The sequence below is a fragment of the Polychytrium aggregatum genome, assembly GCF_025602895.1.
Source record: "Polychytrium aggregatum strain JEL109 chromosome Unknown BJ171scaffold_8, whole genome shotgun sequence".
NCBI classification, from domain to species: domain Eukaryota; kingdom Fungi; phylum Chytridiomycota; class Chytridiomycetes; order Polychytriales; genus Polychytrium; species Polychytrium aggregatum.
Genome location: NW_026516210.1, coordinates 65,978 through 87,113, shown reverse-complemented (window position 1 = coordinate 87,113; position 21,136 = coordinate 65,978). Strand labels below are relative to the sequence as shown.

Genomic DNA, 21,136 nt, shown 5'->3' with positions numbered 1-21,136 from the left:
CTTGACTAGGTTTCCAACCAGAGAGATTCAGATGGTGGTGGTTCTTGTCCGCAATCGGAGTGGAGCTTCCAACAATGATACAATTGGTCATTCCTCCACACCAATCGCCCACCACCACCGTCAATCGGCTCAAGGTGATACCAAATGCCGTCAACCGACCATGGCCGGATTCCAACATTTGCTGCGCCACATCCAACGTGACTTTCAGGTGACCGAGATGAGCAGCCGCGAGGGGCCGGAAAAAATTGATAATGGAAGTCGCGCACGCCGGCGTCCCTCCCGGTTGGCGCAGCGCTTGCCTCGTGCGCTCTGGGCCCGCTCTTGGGCAGCAGGCCGTGCATACAACGGATCGTATACAGCGGGCCGGGTATGTGATGGCTCGTATGCGGCAGCCATCGAGGCATGTGTATGCATATTCGCAACGGGGCGGGCTCGGCTGGTGGGCTGTCTCCGGTGCACCAAGCCAGAATCGCTCTCGCCGTGCCGAGTCATGGCTTCGAGATTGCACAACCCTGGCATTGCATTTCGTTGCTGGAATGATGTGCCCGATCCGTGCTCTTCGCTCGGTCTGTGCTTTGGCTGGCTCACGCGCCAATCTCAAGCAGATAGCCCTTGTAGATACTCATGAACTTGGCAACAAACGCCTCCAGATGGAATATGGGCTTGTTGCCGAGTTGGATGCGGTGTTCCTGTGGTTCCAACGAAGCGTGCAAAGATGCTCGACTTGAGTTCAACCGACCGAGAATGACCCTCTCCAAGTACCTGCATGTCCATGCCATCCTATTCCCATGACAATCGCACGCGCCCACCCCCGTGGAACGGAACATTACATATTCTGCAGCAGCCTTGGCGATTCCGGGCTTCAGTTCTTCGCTCACGTTGTGTAGCAGCTGGAAGGCAAGATTCTGGCCGAGCAAAGACATGGTCGTGCGGTGAGGTCCCAGTCAACGAGCATTGCCGCAATGCGGCCCGATTCACCGCTGGACACCGCTTCCGAAAGTTCCCGGCTTACCTTGAGAACAATCTCGGCCGGGATGCAGTGTGCCAGCAGATCATAGAGCTTGCTCCGCACCGCCATGAGTCTATGAGATAGCACATTGATCCATGCAGTCGCCGTGGAATAACGATGAGTCGGATACATCGGTGGGTGCTGGGACTCGCCTCGCTCTTATCCCGCCATACACGGACCAGCAACCGTGGCCTGTGAAGAAGCACTATGTACCTGGCGGGCGACTGCTCCTGGAGAATCGAGTGAGCCAGCTCTTGGATAAACGACTCCCAGTCGGTCTTCAGCACCTCCGATCGCTCTGTGAATGGATAACTGCGACGGAAGCAGACAGCGACAAGGCAAGGCAAGGCAAGCAGCTATTCAGACACATTGCGCGAGTTGTAACAACAGCCCAATCACACTGTGCAGCCGACGTCGTCTCATGGCATGCCCAGGATATAAACCTACCTCGCAACCCGAGCCGTTTCCAGCATCAGAAGCGCTTTGCGAAGATTGCCGCCCGACTCCTCGGCTATCCTGTTGGCAAAGGAATGCGGCAGATCGACGCCTTCTTTGAGAGCGACCTGCTGCAGAATCGACATGACGGCATCGTTGCTCGGAGCCGCGACTCGGACAAGTAGACAGCGACTTCGGATCGGCGGAATGATCTTGGAGGTCGAGTTGCAGCACAAAATCACCCTGAGGTTGGCCATGTACTTTTCCATGGTGCGTCTCAGGCCGGCCTGGGCTTCTCGGGTCAGCGTGTCGGCCTCGTTGATGATGACCACTTTGGCGGCAAAGATATGAGCAGGGAACGGCGATACAGTCATATCAGACAGAAAGACGTGGACACTCGCGCGGCGCACCATTGCCGGCTTCTGGGAGAAGGGAGCCAGGCGAGGCGAGACGACACGAGACGACGATCGCCAAAGCGGAGCAGAGATGTGATCCGTGATGCAAGAGGAAAGACAGACCTTTGAACTTTCTCTTGGCGCTCGAGTCCACTTGCTGGGTCTGCGCTACCTCCTTGATCAGGTCCTGGATTACGATCCGATCGTACATGCCGACGTCGCTGGGGGTGATCTCGATGTGGTAGTTGCTCGCAATCAAGTTGATTTCCAGCTTGCGTCCAGAGGGAGTTGCAAAGTTGCGGACGTCGATCTTGAGCTGCCGCCACCATCGGGTGCGATAACAGGTAATTCAGCCTCATACAACTCGTCGGCTCCATGCCGCATTCACAGAGCAGACACCGTGCGGCCATTTCAGACGACCATCGGGCCAGGATCGACCAACTAACCAGCAAGCCAACTTGTCAACCAACCTTCTCAACACCGGGTCCGTAGAGCTCTCTCAGCACAGCCACGATGCGGGTCTTCTTGCCCGCTCCAGAAGGACCATATACCAACAGATGTGGAAAGTCTCCCGAAGCCGCCTGGCGACGAGAAGGAGAGAACATGGCGTGAGTCTGGGTTCCAGGACGATCAGGAAGCGGCGCTGGCAGCCTCATCCGCGGAGGGATAAGGTCGTCGATGGCCGGCTCACCAGACTTTTGAGCTGTGCCGTGAGGGCTTCGTGGTAGCTCAGCTTGTCCAGCGACACCGGTCTGTACTTGTCGACCCAAAGAGACATGCTGGTATGCAGGGCCTGATGATGGCGGTGGTCCGCTGGACGATCTGTCTGCGCGGATCAAGGATGGGCGACAGAGGCAGCCGACCGTTCTCATTTGGCCGAAAATGGGAGTGCGCAGTCCGTTTTTGAGCGGCTGCTGGATCGCAGAAGGTTCGGAAGCTGTATTCGCTCTGAACTGAAGAGGGTTGGGTTGGACAATGGGAAACACGAGGAAAGATGGCAAAGCAGAGAACGCAGGCTTGCTCCGCGCCAGGTCAAGGGATCGGGCGACCGGAGCAGGCTCAGAAAACAGAGCAAGTGCAAACGAGGAGCAAAGGCCGGTGAGGGGCCAAGAACAGTGCTGGTGCAGCGGCGGAAGAAGATCGGGAGAAGAATGGATGCGCCTTGGAGGCTGCTGCCGACTCACTGCGCGGGTGGAAGGGCAGGCGAGGGGCTGTGGACACGGACCGCCCTCTCGTCAGGGCGAGAAACGTACAGGGAAGGAGGAAAGTTCGTTCAGCGTGACGGGCGGACGAGGGTGGCATCGAGCAGCGACACAATGGGGAAGAAAAAATCGCATAAGAGGTGAAGAATAAGGGCGATGCGGAATAGCAGAGCACAAAGCCGACTACATGCAAAAGGAATTAGAGCCGATTAGGAGTAACAACAGCGGACCGCGGCCGAAAAATGCGGCAGATGCGACGCTGTAATTACACTAGGCATGTGTGCAGGGAGGAGGGGGTAATAGATGACAGTGGGCTCGGCAGCGATGGCATTCACAAGATAGTTGGAGCAACGAGGGAGGAACCAGAGACAAAACTACACAGCAGCATCGCTCCTATCGAAGCCGCATTACTTGCTGCCCTTGGTGCGCTTGACCAAGGGCGTCAAAGCGCTGGGAGGACACGCCATGCGCAGGAACGGGTGCTGTTGTCGGCAAAACACACGGCGGTCGTCGCCATGTTAGCAACGGTTGGACACATGAACGCCAACGATACCGACTGCCGGACAGAGGTCTTACCGAGAGGAGCTCCTCACTGGTGGCCCGCTTCGCGACGTCGACCTCCAGACAGCGGCCCAGGAAGTTCTTGAAGACGGCGCTGAGCTTCTCGGGGTTCTTGAGAGTAGGTGTGCCGTTGGTGGCGATGAGATACAGTGCCTTGAGAGGCTCTTCCTCAAGGTATGGCGGCTCGCCCTCGATCATCTCGATGGCCATGATGCCAAGAGACCACACGTCAACCTTGGCGCCGTACTCCTTTTGCTTGACAACCTCGGGGGCCATCCAGTAAGGGGTGCCGACCATGGTTGCTCGCTTTCCACGGTCCGAGGTCAGCTTGGCACAGAAGCCGAAATCAGCTGGAGAGATAGACATTGCGGGGGAGCATCAGTACGCAGTACGCAGAGCGATACAGAACAGGAGGGACATGTGCATGAGGCAGCTGCAGCGGCGCTCTCATCAACGTACTGATCTTGACGTGGCCCTCGGCATTGAGCAGAACGTTGTCACTCTTGATGTCTCTGTGGATGATGCTCTTGGAGTGCAGGTGTTCAAGACCCTTGATGGTCTGCAGGGCAACGGCAAGAGTCAGAGTTGATTGATGATATCGCAGTGCCAGCCAGACGCCGTCGCAAAGAAACTGACCTCGCCACAGATAGCAGCAATCTGGGGTTCGGTGATGGTGTTGTTGTCGATGATGTCGGTGAGCGGGCCGCCCTCCATGTACTCCATGACGACCCAGAGCTCGTTCTTGACAAGGAAACTGTCAAGGTAGTTGACGATGTTGGCGTGCTGGCTGTCCTTCATCACAAGGATCTCGTTGACAACGAGTTCCTTTCGCGGCTGCAGCGAGAGCTCCATCTGTTTGATAGCGACGGTGAGGCCAGTGCCGTTCTGTCGAGCCAAGAAAACAGAGCCGGACGCGCTGGAGGGAGAGGCCAAGCAGAGCACGGTTGAGAGGAGTGTGCGAGCAGTGTGCGCCAATGTCTCCCTGCCAGTCACTCAGCCAGCGTGGGCGGCGTTTCCGACAGCGGTGCCCGCTCTGCTGCAGATAAGGGCTCTCCGCTGTCGCGAGAGGGTGGGTAACCAACAACGACAGCGGATAGGGCTTACCCTTGGCCAATCTTCTTGACCTTGGCGTAGAGAGCCGTGGGATCTCCTTGGGAGACCACGGTGCCTGTATTCGGACGCATCAAGTGGGCCGGTCAGACTGGGTCCAGCTCGAGCAAACGGTCGCGGGATCGATCGAACCCGCGCCGCACAGAGCACTGTATCGGAATCCTCAGCGGCAGGGGGACACTCACGAAGCTTCTCCATAACCTGAGACTCGGTGAGCTGCGATAGCCGAGGCTCACGGGGGCGCCGCTTTCCGGGCTCGCTTGGGGACTGGGGCGAGGGTTCTGTCCGAATCGAGATCCCGAGTCAGCAAGTGGTCAGCCGGGTCCAAGCAAGCGAGGGGGGGGGGCGATGACAGTGGCTTACCTTGGGGCTTTCGCTCGGCCCTCGTCCGTTCGGCTCTCTCCTTCTCGGCCCGGTCCTTTTCGGCCTTATCACGGCGATCTCGCTCTTCGCGGTCCCGGCGATCTCGCTCCTCGCGGTCGGCCCGTTCGCGATCAGCTCGCTCGCGGTTGGCTCGCTCCTGGCGCTCTTGGCGGTCCCGTTCCTCACGCTCCCGTTCGCGATCGGCGCGTTCGCGCTCCCGGTCGCGCTCTCGCTCTCGGTCGCGGTAGTCGCGATCATCGTAGTTGACTTGGTTGATCGCCGGCTGGAACAGGAATCGTGGGTGAGCAAAAGAAGGCGCTCGCTCTGTATCGGATACAGTCCGGCAAAGTCCCGATCGAGGCGCTCTGGATGCATCCAAATAGCCTGCGGTGTGCTCACCTGAGGCTGACGAGGAACGACAGGAGGACGAGCGTGTGCCGGAGGCCGGGGAGCCTGGGGATACGAAAGGGCCGCTGAGAGTCAGACACGCTAGGGTGAAGGAGGCAAGGGGACCATGCCATCGCTCGATAGCCAGAGCTCTATCGTGACTCAGCCCGAGTCCTACCTGCTGTGAAGTGTACTCGGTGGGGCTGGGATGGGGAGGGGGACGCATTGAAGCCTCGCGGACAGGCACGCCGTTGGGGGGAATGTCGCGACCCATATCGAGGTCGTCGCGCCGCTTGCTGCCCATGTTCTCGGTGTAGAACTCCAGTACATCCAAAACAGCCTGCGGGTTTTTCGTCATCTCCTCCTTCGAGATGTTTGAGGCCTCCAGAAGCGTTTTCCAGTCGGTGGGAAGACCCTGTGTGGCAACAAGGGGGTTGTTGATGTATCAGCAGCCGAGATCGGGCATCGCTAGTCTGGTGTGGACCTCCTAAGGCAGAGACGACGAGCCGAGCACAGGGAATACCAGCCCGAGCCTGCAGATCCAGGACGTCGTACACAGTATTCACGCAGTGCATCGGCGGACGTCGTGTCGAGGGATACGGAAAATCCAGAGGCGACCGCCAAGACTGGACTTACCGTAAAGTTGCCGCTGATAGGATCGAAGCCGACATGGACCTCATGCACAAAGTTTGTTGGGTTGGAGATGCTGATGAGTGGCGACCGCTGCAGACAAAGCCAGGAGCGTGGTCAGTCACTCAGCAAGGTTTGATATCGGTACGAATGCGACGAGTCTGCAGGGGCGAGATCCCGGTGTGCTGGGGGCGTGCTGCGTGCGCTCACTTGATAGATCTCGTCGATCCACGAGTACAGCTCCTCGTCGTTGCGACAGGCAACATAGTATGACTTGTCCTTGGTTACGAGCTCGAAGCAGTAGGGCTTCAAATCCGTTCGGGTGACCGACTCGACTTCGTTCAAGAAAATCAGCACCAGGGCTTGATATGTGTTCTGCGGTCGGTCAATGCGAGACGGCCGATTGCGGCGGTGACCAAGGGAATCCAGATGCGGCAGCCGGGGTTCCAGAGCAAGCGAAGAAGCGAGGGTCAGCACAGCGCCGAACGAGTCAGCCGGCTGTTTGGCCACACTCTGCCGCAAATTGGATGTGTGCGAGCGACGTTTGCCGCAACCAGGCCACGGCCAGGCCGACGAGGGACAGAGCGACGAACGAAAGCAGGAGAGCCCAGAGGCAGATATGATTCACTCGGTGGACGAACAGGAAACCAACCTCGTTGCGATGGAACGAAAGGGTCTGCTCCCTCAGCAGCAGCCATCGCTTGGACCAGATGAAGCTTCGGAGACCGTCTTCCTTGACAGAGGTGTAGCCACGCTTCACCACATGCGAAGACATTGTGCACAGATGTAAACCGAGTTTCTGGAGGGGGAGCTAAGGAGCCGATCGCCAGCCGGGGGGGGGTAACAGGGGAGATTGCTGTCGGAGGGAAGTGGGGTTGGGAGGTCGGCTGGGCCAAGTGCGAATGGGAGAGATCCGGGTGATCTGGCAGCAGCAGGAAAGAAAGAAAGAAGGCGAGAAAAAACAAAATGTAAGGAAGGCTGGAAGAGGCAGAACGATGGACAGCAAGCCCCCGGGTTGGCAGAATGGATGGAGCGAAGGGTGGCCGGGGGGGGGAAGACCAAGCAGATGACAGGGAAAAGAGTAAAGGCAGAGTGAACAGGCCAATGAAGGACGGAGGGCGCTGGACGGGCACGAGGAGGCGACAAGGCGAGGGAGGGCGAGAGCCGGCGAGAACGGGCGAGAGCGGGCGAGAAGGCGACGAGAGCAGCCGACACACACGGCATTGTCTGGACGGGCAGCAGTTCTGTGCGTTCTGTGCGCGCAAATGCGTGTGTGGGTGGCGTCGGCTGGCTGGCGGGCTGTACACACAGCGCAGTACAGGACACTGACCGTCAGCACAATCAGCAGCCCATTCAGTGCTGCCGCCCTCCCCTGCTCAGCGCACTGCAGCCACACTGATAGCACTCCCGCACAGACAGACCCACAGACACAGCTGCGATCCCAGCACCGACGCGCCCACGGTGCCGGCGCGACCGAAAAGGAAACGCCATGTGCCACCAGCCCGCGATGTGCTGCCCAGCACTGTCTGTGTGTCGCGGGCACAGGACGGCGCCGGCTGCGCACCGCAACAAGCCCGTGGCGCCGCACCCGCCGTGGCCGGCCACCCTGCGGCTGCATGCCCTGCGCCACACCCCGTCCATACGACCGCGCCGTCTCGATCGCGGCAGATCCGCCCTGTGTTGGCGATCATCTCTCCAAGCCCATGAGCCTCTGCCCTGCGATCCACAGCTGTCGCTGGCAAGCCGCTGCGAGCGTCCGGCAGCTGCGATTCACCTGGTCCCAGACATGCTCGTCCCAGCCTCGACACTCTCCAAGCATCCCGCCAGTCCGAGCTCCATCCATCGCCTCGTCATGTCGACGCTCGTTTCATGATTCTGCCCAAGTCCCAGAGCCTTTGAGCGACACCGCCCGCGACGCCAGCACCTGTGACTTCACACACGATCTCGGCATGCAGTTATCTGCCCTGCTCTCGGCCGACCGGCTCCAAGATGCTGTCCGCATGCACCAGTCTCTGTCGCCAGCCTGGCTGGCTCGGGGCCTCTCCATCCACATTCCGCTGCCACAGACCTACGGCCTTCCGACCCTCGACCGCTACCGCCGATTCTTCCAAGCCGTGGCCCAATCCGTTCCTCTTCGCCTCGATGCCCTTGCTTCCCTCCAGGCCCACGAAAACGACATTGTTGCGGCTCTGGGCCGAGGCGAGCCTCTGCGGGCACACGAAATCTATGGCGTCCTCAAGTCTTCCGGGCTCGAGCCGACATTCTTCATCCTCAAGCGTCTTCTCAGCAGCACCTCCCCATGGGACTCCAGGATCCACGCCGAATTCGCTGCAGACTCGTGGCGCCATCTGTCCGCCGATTCGTTGCAGTCACTCATACAACTCTTGGTGAAAAACAAGAATGCCGAGGCGTTGTACTTCTTTGCCACTGCAAGCAATGCCGAATGGACCTGGGTCCGACCCAGCCTGCTCGCCGACGCTGCTGTCCTTCTTGCTTCGAACGGCTTCAACGATGCCTTCCAATCGCTTCTCGCGCCACAGACAGCCTGGTGTGTTTCTCGGGCATCCAAAGTCTCGCTGGTCCGGACAGTGTACTTTTCCATCTGGCAAGCGTTCCTGTCGGCCTCCAGCCCCACGGATCACTCTACCATCAGTGACTCAGCATTCATAGCCAATGTCGATTTCCTCGCCGACCAGCTCGCAACTCAGTATCCCGAGCTTACCACCGAGTTCTTTGAGCTTGCCATCAAATCCTGCCTCCAACATAAAAGTGTGCTCGCTGTCCAGGTGTATTCGCGAATGGACTCAAAGTACGGACTCCATTCGCTCGGTGCCCTGCATCGCATTGCGACCCGACTACATCCTTGGGCTCGGTCCAGCCATCTCCAGAACCCGCTTTCGCTCATCGACGGCTGCCTGTTCTTCCTGCGGGTAGCCAGCCAGAACTTGCATTCAGATATCTCGATTTCAAGCAAGAGCCTCGGCACCGAAGCAACCGCCAAGCAGGCTCTCCGAAAGCTCATCCTCTTGATACTTCAGCACGGTGATGTGGACATTATCCAGCAGGTCTTGGATCGTCTGCAGCACTACGAGCACGAATCGACGACACTGGCCGATGGCTCATCCAATATTCAGCCCTACTTTGCCAGCCTTCTCAAGTGGGCTCTCCATCTCCAGTTGCATGCACCCGAGACCTGGCAGCGGGTCGTTCAAGATCGCCTGCTCAGACACGTCGAGCCAGGCTCGCTGTGGGGTCAACAGAAACTCGAATCCCTGCTCAAGACCGTGCCCGCGCAGCCCCGCGAGCTCCTTTATCTGCTCCTAGGCTTTGCCGTCGCATCCCGTAATCTGCCGTCGGCACAGCGCGTGCTCGGTGAGGCCGTTTCTCGGAACTGCAGCATTCCTAGAGAGCTTTTTGTCCCATTGCTCGCTGCCCTCGCTCAAAGGGGTGACGTTGACGCTGTCACCAGCACGATGGCAGCACTGCACGATCACGGCGCTGCCCTTGACGGCTCCACTCACAGCCAGCTGGTCAAGGCATGCATCAACAACGGAGAGCTTGCTCGAGCTTTCAAAATCCTGACGGATCCCAAGGCGCCGTTCTCGGCGTTGGTTGATGTGCACGGCTTCAACGAGCTCCTCAACGCATACGCCTCTGAGGGCAACTTTGCTGCCTGTACCCATCTGCTCGAACACATGCGTGCCAGCCCTGAGCGAGCACCCAACGAAGCGACCTTTGCCAACCTCTTGCGAGCATGCAACACCCTGGACGACATCGAAACCGTGCAGGACATGGGCACGGTACTGTGGGCCTCGAATCAACGCCCGACAGTTGTTTTCTGGAACCACATCATGGACTCATATCGTCGCATCGGCCGCCCGGATCTCGCCGAGACGACCTTGCGCCAGATCATGGCACCAGCAATCCCCGATTTGGTCTCCTACAACACCTTGATGACGGCCTGGTGTGAAGAAAATGCCTACTACCGCGCGAAGAAGATCTTCCGCGAGATAACGCAGCCATCTCGGCACCCAAACCAGGGTCCGGATATGCAAACTTTCAACATACTCGTCGGCGGTGCCTTGAAATCGACCGAGGTGCTGGACCTTCACAAGGAACTCAAGTTCCTGGAAAGACAAATATCCAAGTGGGGCATCAGTCCGCGCCACCAAAACGACCTGCAGATCATGTACCGGCTCCGGGTTCTGGCCTGCAGCAACGCCCGCGAGGCCCTTGAGGTCGTTGCGGCGATGCGGGCCCAGCGGCATACTCCCTCGAGCCACGTCCACACCGCTGTCCTGACGGTGTGTCGCCTCGCCGGCGACACGGACACGGCCAAGGACTATATGCTGGCCTTGCGCGCAGGCCGGGACCGACACTACATGAACGCCTACATCTACCAAGCGTACATTGCGTGTCTCGCCCAAGTTGGCGATATGGATGCTATTGCCGAGTGCCTGTCGTGGATGGACGAGGCCGACATGGCCGCCCTGGTGTCGCTACAGGAGCTCATGACCATCGCCATGGTCATGAGTGGTGCACTGGACGAGGCCTGTAGCAATGCCGGCCGAAGCATTCGGTGCTGGGGCATCATTCTCAACCACCACATCAACACGGGCAACGACGTGGCCTTTCTCGGTGCTCTTGCGCGAATCCCGGCTTGGTTTGAGCCAAACCTCTGGGACGAATCCTGTCTCGTGGCCATACTGATGAAGTTTTGCCTGCGATTCCAGAGACTCGACGAAGCCCAGCGCTTGTGGGAATACGTGGTTGGGGGCCAAACGAGCGGCGACCATGCCTTGGCTGCGATCACGAGCGTATCCCCGGATAAGATCGGCTTTTCTAACCTCGGCCCGAACGAAAGTTTGATGTGTCTCTATATCGACCTGCATCGGTACCTCTCGAATGGTTGCCAGAGACTCGACGAACTATGGGCTCAAGTGACCACGTCCGGATTCCGGTTCATAGACTCCCACCACCGCCCTAAGGCACACAGTACCACAGGCATCGAGTGGCCGACAGACAACATGTACACCTCGAGGATCGAGTGCCTCTGCCACCTCGGCCGCCACCATGAAGCATTCGAGCTGTTTGTCCGCATGGTTCGTCACCAAGAAGCGAGACTCCCGAGTCAGAAAACCTTTCGGCGGTTGCTGGGGCTGTTGCGCAGTGCGGGGCAGTCGCAGTACGTCCGACGACTGCACGATCTGGTCGACAGCACCAACTTGCCTTTCAAGTTTACACTTTACATATAGCAAATGGGCACGTTCCCTATCACACTGGCGAATGGTCATGGCCTGCGCGCAATGGTATTGGGTAACAAACTATCAAGTTCATGGTCAAAAACACGGGTGTTCCGTTTGGATAGCCTGTATGCGGCCGTCGCCGAGCGGAGCCGGTTCTTCGCAATGGCGTGTTGTTGAATAGAGATCTATTGCTAGCGGGCTTCTGCGACGAGTCTCGCCATTCCCTGAAGGGGCTTCCCATGCTCACCCCGAAGATTGACGGGCTGATGATCGCCCACATGTTCTCCGGCAGAATGGCGGTTTGGCCAAACCTGCACCGCCCAGACTGCCTCCAGTGGCTCCCTCGCCAATCACACAGCCGATCTTTCATGCTGATTGGTGGCTGGTCGGTCCGCCAAATCGCATCCGCCATCCGTGTTCGCTGTGCGGGCGCATCTTCGTTTTGGTACGCCAGGAGCTCTGTGGGCTGGAATAGGTTTGCTCCTTTGGCTCGTATCCGCACGAGACTCAGCCTCCTTGTCGGGACATACGCACGATCGATCGACCGTTCGATCAAATAAAAGCTCGAGGCATGGACGAGCTGCACCACAGTCCCTCGAATCGGCGCCAGTCGATCTTCTCCGTCACCCAGCGGCGTGGGATCATCAGATCTGCGACCATCACGCAAGTATGTGGCTTCCCCAGACGGCGCTTGCCGTGACCGCGACGATGCTCGCGAACGATTGTTGGCATTCGCAGGGTAACTCTCGCATCATGCCCAACTGGCCTCCCTCTAAGCATTAACGTGTGTATGATGGTTCCAATTCAACAACCTATCCGAAAACACACCACATCCAGCTCCTGGATGCCAAAAACATCGGCATGGTAGGTTTTAGAGCCGCCTTACTAGCTGGATATGAGCGGTCAACGAAAGGACAGGATTTCGTTGCTCGGATACCCATGGTTTCCTTCCTATGGTAGCCCATATGCAGTATGGCCCGCAGCCATCCTCTCGCAGTCCCGCGAGCAGCAGTGGGCGCATCGGCGCTGATCTCGGCTGACCCGAAACTAATCAACTACGCGTTTCATCGTTTCTGCTGGGCTTCCCACGGCTAGTTTGCTGGTCTCGTGTTCTTATTCAACAACACCACAGGTCCGGCCATCCCCTTGATGCAGGCATACTTTCAGCAGGTTTGTCTGACCGTTTCCGAGCGAGGGTGCGCATTTTGGCGAGCTCCCCTGGTTTCATCCTGGCGTGGGCTAAATTCAAACAGAGTCCGTGCAGCGACCAGATCCATTGGCCAGTCGAGATTCGTGGCTGGTCCAGCCGCTCAAGTCTGGGACCAGATGCCCACAGCGGGTGCAATCCACTCATCTCGCTGCCTGTATTTCCAGAACGGATGGGTCCCACTGGTCGTCGTGATTTCCCTCTATGCTATTGTATCGACGCTGTGCTCGCTGTTCATCGTCGAGGCCATGCAGTGTATTCCTGGAAACAAGCATTTCCAGGTCAGTTGATCGATCGTGAGCCACTTGCTTGGACTTTGTCTGATGCTTTGTCGACGGTATTATGCTGTGTCTGTGCATGCGGACGATCCTGCTCATGCCTCGCTACAGATCAGGTTGGCACTCACTCATGCTCATGCTCATGCTCATGCTCATGCCTGCTGCGCCGACGCTGGATTCGCCATGACAGGGAACGGTCGAGTTTTCCACTCTGATCAACTTTTATCTCGGAGGATGGGCCCATTTGATCGGAGAGCTATTTCTGTTCCTGTCGCTCCAGGCAACCGCGATCTGTTCAATCATCCAGTCCGCGCAAGTCTGTGTCCGCGACGCTGCATATCGTCTGATTCTGGATGCATAGATGTGCGTCACTGAGCGCCATTCAATGTCGCTGACGTCGCTACAATATCTATGTGGGGGGGGGGGATCACCACGAACAGACATTCGATTACCTCGTCCTGGGATTCCACAACATCACCTGCGGAGTATCGTTCTCCAGCCCGTACTGGCTCTGTGTCGGCCAACCTCCCAACGGCTCGTCTCCGCCTTCGTCGCCCTTTGGGGATGCGTACATGCTCATGACTCCTGGATATCTGGTAAGTTCCAATGTCCCTACCCAAACCCTCACACAATCCTGCATTCACAGTCCCTTCCGGCAATGTGGTCGAATGCGAGATTGCATCCGATGCAGCCAAAAATCCTTTCGGAGGGGGCCTCACTATCGCTGCGATCCACAGATCATGTTGATATTTGTCGCTCCTCTGGGAATGCTCAAGTTCGCGGATAGCGTGACATTGCAGATCGGTGAGTGTCCGTGTTTGGCCGAGGCATGTGTGCACATCAAGCGCCGTATTCGGCCGAGGCCGAGTTTCGTCGATCTTGCCATGTTGCCACCGACGACTAACTGGCATCATTCTGTCGACTGTACTCTGCAGTTGCATTTGTCCTCACGATGGCCGTAATGGTATCGTGGATCGGCATATCCGTCTACCAAATCGTTACAACGCCAGGCGCCAATCTTCCTATCGTTCAGGCTACCAGCCCCGAGAGCTCCATCACCCTGAGCACTATGATGGGTGGAGTCATGATGAACTTTGCATTCATCATTACGGTTCCGTCGTGGGTGAATGCCAAGGTGGGCTAGCGCCTCTGGTCGCAGAGTGCTGACACGCCAGAACCGAGATCGTCCTCTGCTCTTCTGTTGACCCTGCCTCCGTTGTCGCCCACAGAAAATGACGGTCAATATCCAGACAACGCTCTGGAGCTCCACGATTCTCTCTGCTACGGTGTACATTCTTGTCGGATGGATTCGTAAGTGCGCTGCACCAGACTCTGCGACCCACCCCGAACCGAGCCATGCACTTTGGGGTTCTTCTGCATGGATGTGGGACTGAGCGCCGCGATCCTACCCTTGTCGATCCAGCGGCTCTGGCCTTCGCAATCCCAGCCAACGGAGCCAGTTTTCTCTCCGTTCTCGAAAATTCGGGCTCGATCCTGAACAGCATCGTGGCATACGCTTTCATCATCATGGTGCTGGTGTCCTCGATCCCGATCTTCTTCTACATATCGCGCGAGAACTTGGTTCAGAACGGCATTTGCAGCCCGAGTAAGTTGCCGCCCACGGTTGACTCCGCGGATGTCTATTACAATGCAACCCAAGGCAACGAGCCGGCGTCGTTGCACATGGTTTGTTTTACAGCACCAGCAGCTCGTACCAATCGTCGGGTAGCATCGCGGTGACTCTGTGCTGGCGACTAACGCTTGGTGCTGATGCATCGGCCGCTTTGCCTTTGTTCTGCTTTGCTCCTCGCCGTGGATGGTGTTGGGGCTCGGTCACAGAAAGGGCCAGCTACTTTACCCACGTCGCCCCATGGATCGTGGCGATTCCGATGCTGACGGGCTCGTGGATGCTGAATCTGACGACATGGTCGTCGCTGCTCTTCGTTTCGGTCGCCAACTTCATCATCCCGCTTGTGATCTACATGAAGGCTGTGTCGTTTCGGAGATTATACAACGAGACGAGAGGTACGGTCAGTCGCACACGAACCGGGGTGTAAGCAGCGTTGCTTCGCGGATTGCCTTTGTGGAGTAGCGATGCTGAGTCGAGAGCAGTCAAGACTCGGTGCACGGCGACTAACCATGTCCTTCCGATTGCTTACGCGGTCGATATATTCCATACTCGCTCCGTATTCTTCATCCATATCGCGGCGGTGCGCTGACTGGCTGGCTGCTGACTGGCTGGCTGTAGAGCTGACGCGAGATCAAAAGGAGCTCCTCAAGAAGATCCACTCGTGCTCCAGCACGATCCGCAACTTTATCGACGACAGCAACGACTCGACGTATGCGCGGGATCATGTCCTCGGCAGCGACGCCGACCGAGGCTCTAAAATCGACCTTCCGATGCGCCTCCAGGATCGTCGGGCCTCGCTCGACCCTGCGCTGGCCCAATACGGCAAGCAGTATCAGCCCGAAGGCGACGGCGCATCCAAGATCCTCAAGATATATCGCCCGGGGTCGATAGGGAGCCAGTCGTCGAAACGGATCGGCGGCTATCCGATACGCCAGCCCTCTCCGTTCCAACCACCCTTGCCTCTGCCACAGCCGTCCCCGTCGTTCCAGCAGCTGCCGTCGTCTGCAGTCGCAACACAGTCGCAGCCGCAACTTCAGTTGGCACCGCATCTGCAGTCAAGGGCAGCCAGCCGATCTCGATCAAAGCTGGGGAGGGAAGTCTCGGCATCGGAGCTCACACGGGGCACACCGCGGAGTGACGAATCGACCAAGGACCAGAGCTTCTCCACCTCGCCAAGGTCGCGCAACGAGACCAAGCTGGACTCGAACGGACTACTCTCGGTCAACAGCGGACTGATGGCCTGGAATCCAGAGCAGTCGTCGATAGACGGGAGCCAGCGACGCCCGTCCATCAGCTGGCAATCACCCGATACGCTCGATCGGCCAAGTGATCGCGAACCCGGCGACGATGTAGCGACGACAGCCATATGCCGACCCAACAGCCCAGCACCCCTTCCGTCGGACTCACAGAAGAGCCCCGACGGTGCCACCGACCAAACATCAAGCGTGCTTGAGGAGTCGAGCATCCGGCCCGAAGTCTTTTTGGAAGTGCCCGAGACCATCGACGAGCGCCCGGCAGCCCTTGAGATCAACCCTGTGCCAACGTCGATCCCGAAATTGTTCATCGACGGAGTGCACAAGAATTTGGACACGTCCAAGGACAACTCCATCATGGGCGAGCCCAACCCGGCGCGGCCGGCCAGCTTTACGAGCGAGCTCGCATCGGCCTTGAGGCGGATCCCGTATTCGCGATCGTGCTCGGCGCTGGGTGGATCGTCCGATAACATCATCAAGCCCTCGTGGTCAACGCCATTCCAGCTCCTTTCTCGCGACGGATACCAACCACTGCAGAACAGCGACTCGCTGCCGAATGAAGGGGGAATACTCGCCGAAGCCAGCCACACCTCTCTCGATATCCGCGAGAGCTCGCTGACGGGGCTGGAGGGCGTGCGAACCTCGTTTCAGGAAGGGCTCCAGCGCGATCAGCTTGCAGCCCAAAACACCACCTCGCAAGTCTTTATCATTCCGAACAGCGTCGACGCGGGCACGGCAGCGGCAGCGAACGCCTACGAGGTCGACCCGATCCACGAATACTATCTTCTGGAGGATGTGCCCGATCCCGAGGAGCCGCTCTTCAACGTGCGCCGCCGATTCAGCATCATGGCACACTCATCGGTGATCGACGACGTCGACATGCGCTCGATGGCGGGCCGTGGGAACATGGGCATCTCGCGCCGCACGACACACCAGCAGGAGTATCCGCTGGCAGAGAACACGCCCGAGCACCCAGACACAAGCCTGCTTGCACCGATGATGGAGGCCCGCGCCTTGGAACGATACCGCACCGGCGGGCCCTCGCCGCCGCAGATGGTGCCGGTGACGGATCTGGTCATCAACAGCCTCGGCGGGGGCACTGCCGGCATGAATCGCAAGGGCTCCAAGTACTTTGATGCCCGTCGGCCAAGCCTGCCAATCAACCCAAACTTTATCTCGCCCGTGTTTCGGTCCTTGCCGACCTGGTTTCCGATCAAGCCAAAAACGGTGGCGATTGTGTGCATTGTGTTTCTGTCGGTGTCGGTGGTGGGCAGCATCGTTCTCCAGATAATGCAACTCTCGTTGCCATCGTCGTGAGCGAGCATGGACGGGTGTTGGAATGATGCACCGGCAATAGAATCCCTGGACAGCACCAACGGCATGTCGCAGCTGGGTGATCGACCAGCAGGCACGTCGCAACTGGTGATATCATGCGCTCCCCTTCAGCCGGGTGATCGACCAACACCATTCTGGCGGCCGAACTATGGTGCAGAAATCGCACCATGGCCGAGATCGCAGCGCGGCACATGGCCGCCGCTCGCTGAGCGCAAGGCGAGCACGTTCAGGCGGCGCCTTGTCCAGGCTTTCCTTTTCGGGGCGCGCGTGCTCAGACAGCTCCGCCGCACCCACACGCACTGCACCCCCGCCGCGCCGTGTGACGCATGTGCGACGCCGTGGCGCGTGCGCGTCGCCGCGCGTCGTCGGCGTCCTGGGCTTCGGCCATCGCCATCGCCGTTGCTGTTGGGCACCCCCAAGGCCGTTGCCGTCCTTTGCACCGTCGCTGGCACCGCCCCGGACGTCCTGTGTGGTCCTGCTCGGTCTTGCCCCATCGGCGGTTGTTTGCGATCTGCTGCCGGCTGGCTATCGGTGTCTGGCTCTGCATCTGGCGCTGCATCTGGCGCTGCATTTGCCATCGGGCCATCCTGTCCGTCTTTGCGTGGCCCTCCTCGGTTGTATCCGCTCCCGACTCCTTTTCCTGATCCGCCCGGGCTGTGCTCCAAGTCGCCATGACCTCCGTAGAAACCCTCAGCGAGCTGCCGCTCGACACCAGCTCCAACCTGGCCATCTCCTCGCTGCCGTCCATCTCCGTCTCCTTTACAGACTCGTTAGCCGACTCGTTCGCCGATGAGCTCGACCTCGACCCCAACCTGTCGCCCGAGGACCAACGAGCCAAGCTGACCGACATCTTCATCCGAGCCTGCTCCAACGGTGACGTCTCCAAAGTCAAATACCTGCTCGAGACCAAGAAGGACTCGTTCGACATCAACGGCAAGGACGAAGACGGTAGCTCGGGACTCATCTTTGCTGCCTGCTTTGGTTGGACCGACATTGTGATTCTCCTCATCGAGCATAGCGCTCTTGTCGACGACAAGGACAAACGTAATGCTTCGTTTCGCCAGCGCTCGATGCCCTCTGCACCTGCACCTGCACCTGCACCGATGCCCTCTGAGCCAGAGAGCTGTCTATGACCATGCCATGGATGAACGTGCGTGCCGGAGGTGCCCGATGGAATCCTTCCTGCACACGCTGGATCCATGTTCAGCCATGGGTGCTCGCCACCCAGCGTACCCGCTCTCTTGGTCCTTTTTCTGCCTCGATACGGGCTGCCGCTCGACCTCCGTGGCTCACGCACCTGTCTCCTCCCATGTGCAACAGATGGATGGACTCCGCTACTGTGGGCCTGCTCCAACGGCCATGACGAGGCGGCCCGCGCTCTGATTGATGGAGGGGCAAGCAAGGACATCAAGTCCAACCGCGGCAGGTCGCTCAAGGACCTCGTTCAGCGCACCAGCTCCGGCAAGCAAATGTCCAAGATCCTCGAATACGAATACAAGGAACCCGTCACGCCGTCATCGCCAACCGCATCGCACTCGACCCTGTCGATGTCCGATGGCGACCGGGCCAGCGCCTCGTGGAGCGACACCTCCGACACCGAAAACTACCTACTGTCGCCCAACCCATCTCGGTCGTCGTACGTCTCCCGACGATCGTCCACAGATTCAAACTTCACGGCGCTGACAGTCGACGAGCTCGGTCTCTTTGAACAGGTACTGTTGGGCGTCCTCGGGTGCACTTCTTCATGCCAAGACATGGCTTACATGTTCCATGGACGCTGCACTGCTTGACCTTGTCCAATGCCGCCGTTCCGAGCCCGATGTGCTCCGGAAAGATGCGCACGTCCGGGCGGGCAGACCGACCAATGTCTTGGTATCCGCCGCCCAGACTTCCCGGTGCTGCTGAGGGCGCCAGCGTGCTCACATCAACTGCTCTGGTGCATCCCAAAGGATGAAGAAAGCGCCGAATTTCTATGGGATCGGTGTCTGCCCGACCAAATGTTTGTCTTTGGCGAAGATCACATCGACCACATCCTGGAGATCGCCATCGAGCGCATCAAGCCTTCAAGAACCGCGAACCAGCGTCCCATCGCCGCCAATATCCTGTTTCTGTGCGCGCGATACGCCCACTACTGGAATACCTCAGATATCCTCACCGACTTTTTCAAGAGAGCCATCACCCGAGTCATTGATGTTGTGGCGGTAAGTCGCATTCATGGCTGCTGCCCTTCGACTAGGCCGCAGCGCGGACTGCTCCGGCAAGAACGACTTTGCCCCTCACTTTGCAGGTGGCGGAAATGCCCTCTTGTGCACTCTCCTGGTCTCTGGCTGCTGTAGACCCATCCTCTGTCTGAGACTCGATTCCTTGCTGCTTCTACATGGCTATTTTCGTCTCGCTCCTGGTCTAACGCTTGCCATGCCTCCACTTGTCCCCTCCGCAGCATACTCCCGAGGACCTCAACATTATCTCGTACTGGATTGCCAACTGCACGCAAATCATCTACTACCTCAAGAAGGACCAGGGCCTGGTGGCCACGACCTTCCAGGCGCAGGCGACCTTGTCAGAGCTCATCAACGAGCTCGCGAATCTGCTCATCCAGGATCTGCAGCGCCGTCTTCTGGCCCTGATCGATGATGCCATTCTGGAGCACAACGGCGAGGACAGCCGGGTGCGCTTCGAAAACATTTTCTCGAGCTTTTCCCGGCGCCGCAGCCACTTGCGCCGTCCCAAGGCCCCGATGGCTGGTAGCCGCCCTATCAAGATCCGGTCGAGCTCCCTGCACTCCAAGCAGCCCTACCAGGTGTCGCCCTGGACCATCAAGAACCTGTTCCACTCGACGCTCCTGATTATGATCCACTGTTGCGTGCACCGGTCCATTATCCAGCAGGTCTTCCAGCAGGTCTTCCACTTTTTCAGCGCCCACATCTTCAACCGAATCCTGAGCCAGAAGCAGTACTGCTGCCGGTCTCGTGCCATCCAGATCCGCATCAACCTTACCCCGATCGAGGACTGGGTCCGCGAGTGCCCGCGATATTTCCGCACCGACGGCTCGTGCAATCTCCTGAAGCAGCTCCGGCCCGTCGTCCATCTCACCCAGCTCCTGCAGGTCATCACGTCGATACAAGACCTGGATGGCTTCACCGAAACCATGATGACGCTCCACAGCCTGCGCATACCACAGGTCAGCGCGGCCATGCAGAATTACAAGTACGAGGTCGGCGAGCCGTCGTTCTCGGAAGCGGTCGAAATTTATGTGCAAAAGGTGGTCGAAGATATTGAAAAGGCCGTCAAGACCGGGGAGGAGCCTGATATCCCTACCTTCCGGAGTGAGCTTTCGTCGACTTCGTCCTCGTCGTCGGCCTCTTCCGGCAGCCAGCTCGCCGAGCACGAGCATGACAACAGCTTGGATCCGTATATGGATCCTGACTACCTGCTGCCCTTTTCTGTGCCTGCGATGACAAACCCGGACGACGGTTGGCCCGGCAGCCTGACGCCGTACATCCCCAACGATATCTTTGAACTGCTGGACAAGAAAGACGAGAACTACAGCGACCCCGACTACATGAACGAGATGGCTGACCGGCAGTGCGACGAGGCTTGAAGGATCCGTGCCCCCTCGCCCTCCGTCATTCTATGCCTCTGTTTCTCTCGTGACGATCCCATAGACATTCTGCTTTATCCGATGTATTTTTTCCCCCCATGTATTTCCCTCCCGAGCGATTCTTGTGATGTGTCTCGATTCAGTTCTTGTCTTGGTGCCTCCGATCGGGCTCCTGCGTACGAGTTCACGCATTTTCCTTCGTTTGTTGATACAGCGTGCCCATGTTGAAACGGGAGGCCTGTCTTGTTCTCGCTTCTGAATACATGCATGTCCGTCCCAATTGCCTAGGAACATCGCATCTTCTCGAGTCCAACAAGCATGCCTGGCGTATCGCCATCCACACAACGCCAGCAGTGCAGCTGTTCCCGCTGATGAGTGCACCTCAATTATACGTGCTGTATTCAGAAGCTGACAGAGTGTCTTGGTTTCTCCGGATGTGAGCTGCGCGGTGTCCCTGGATGATGTGTCGGGCGCCAGACTTGCAGAGAGCGACG

General features: G+C 58.5%; 5 protein-coding genes across 5 annotated transcripts; 3 read left to right on the top strand and 2 right to left on the bottom strand.

Annotated features, from left to right (window-relative positions):
- Window positions 1–494: 494 nt before the first annotated feature.
- BJ171DRAFT_292134 (P-loop containing nucleoside triphosphate hydrolase protein) lies at window positions 495–2,733 on the bottom strand. The gene is made up of 8 exons (XM_053106940.1): window positions 2,531–2,733; window positions 2,310–2,420; window positions 1,963–2,155; window positions 1,457–1,775; window positions 1,223–1,321; window positions 1,013–1,082; window positions 831–905; window positions 495–689 (listed from the first exon to the last, which is right to left on the bottom strand). Exons 1-8 carry the CDS (start codon window positions 2,615–2,617, stop codon window positions 585–587), a joined length of 1,059 nt encoding a protein of 352 aa, XP_052969219.1. The 5' UTR covers window positions 2,618–2,733; the 3' UTR covers window positions 495–584.
- Window positions 2,734–3,320: 587 nt separating this feature from the next.
- BJ171DRAFT_292132 (kinase-like domain-containing protein) lies at window positions 3,321–7,161 on the bottom strand. The gene is made up of 12 exons (XM_053106939.1): window positions 6,745–7,161; window positions 6,303–6,467; window positions 6,099–6,185; window positions 5,641–5,877; window positions 5,475–5,528; window positions 5,076–5,358; window positions 4,898–4,993; window positions 4,707–4,770; window positions 4,239–4,518; window positions 4,062–4,161; window positions 3,618–3,952; window positions 3,321–3,523 (listed from the first exon to the last, which is right to left on the bottom strand). The coding sequence occupies exons 1-12, from the start codon at window positions 6,865–6,867 to the stop codon at window positions 3,449–3,451; spliced, it is 1,899 nt and encodes a 632-aa protein (XP_052969218.1). The 5' UTR covers window positions 6,868–7,161; the 3' UTR covers window positions 3,321–3,448.
- Window positions 7,162–7,776: 615 nt separating this feature from the next.
- BJ171DRAFT_493753 (uncharacterized protein) lies at window positions 7,777–11,537 on the top strand. The gene has a single exon (XM_053109937.1). It carries the CDS (start codon window positions 7,796–7,798, stop codon window positions 11,345–11,347), a length of 3,552 nt encoding a protein of 1,183 aa, XP_052969217.1. The 5' UTR covers window positions 7,777–7,795; the 3' UTR covers window positions 11,348–11,537.
- Window positions 11,538–11,909: 372 nt separating this feature from the next.
- BJ171DRAFT_596728 (uncharacterized protein) lies at window positions 11,910–17,078 on the top strand (the record flags this gene model as incomplete). Its single annotated transcript, XM_053114700.1, has 12 exons — window positions 11,910–12,005; window positions 12,176–12,202; window positions 12,434–12,508; window positions 12,713–12,826; window positions 13,014–13,139; window positions 13,264–13,419; window positions 13,561–13,627; window positions 13,759–13,958; window positions 14,053–14,134; window positions 14,247–14,429; window positions 14,663–14,848; window positions 15,072–17,078. 12 exons carry the CDS (start codon window positions 11,910–11,912, stop codon window positions 17,021–17,023), a joined length of 3,264 nt encoding a protein of 1,087 aa, XP_052969216.1. The 3' UTR covers window positions 17,024–17,078.
- A 634-nt stretch (window positions 17,079–17,712) lies between these two features.
- BJ171DRAFT_639841 (uncharacterized protein) lies at window positions 17,713–21,127 on the top strand (the record flags this gene model as incomplete). Its single annotated transcript, XM_053115751.1, has 4 exons — window positions 17,713–18,085; window positions 18,362–18,753; window positions 18,991–19,242; window positions 19,482–21,127. The coding sequence occupies 4 exons, from the start codon at window positions 17,713–17,715 to the stop codon at window positions 20,640–20,642; spliced, it is 2,178 nt and encodes a 725-aa protein (XP_052969215.1). The 3' UTR covers window positions 20,643–21,127.
- Window positions 21,128–21,136: the final 9 nt, after the last annotated feature.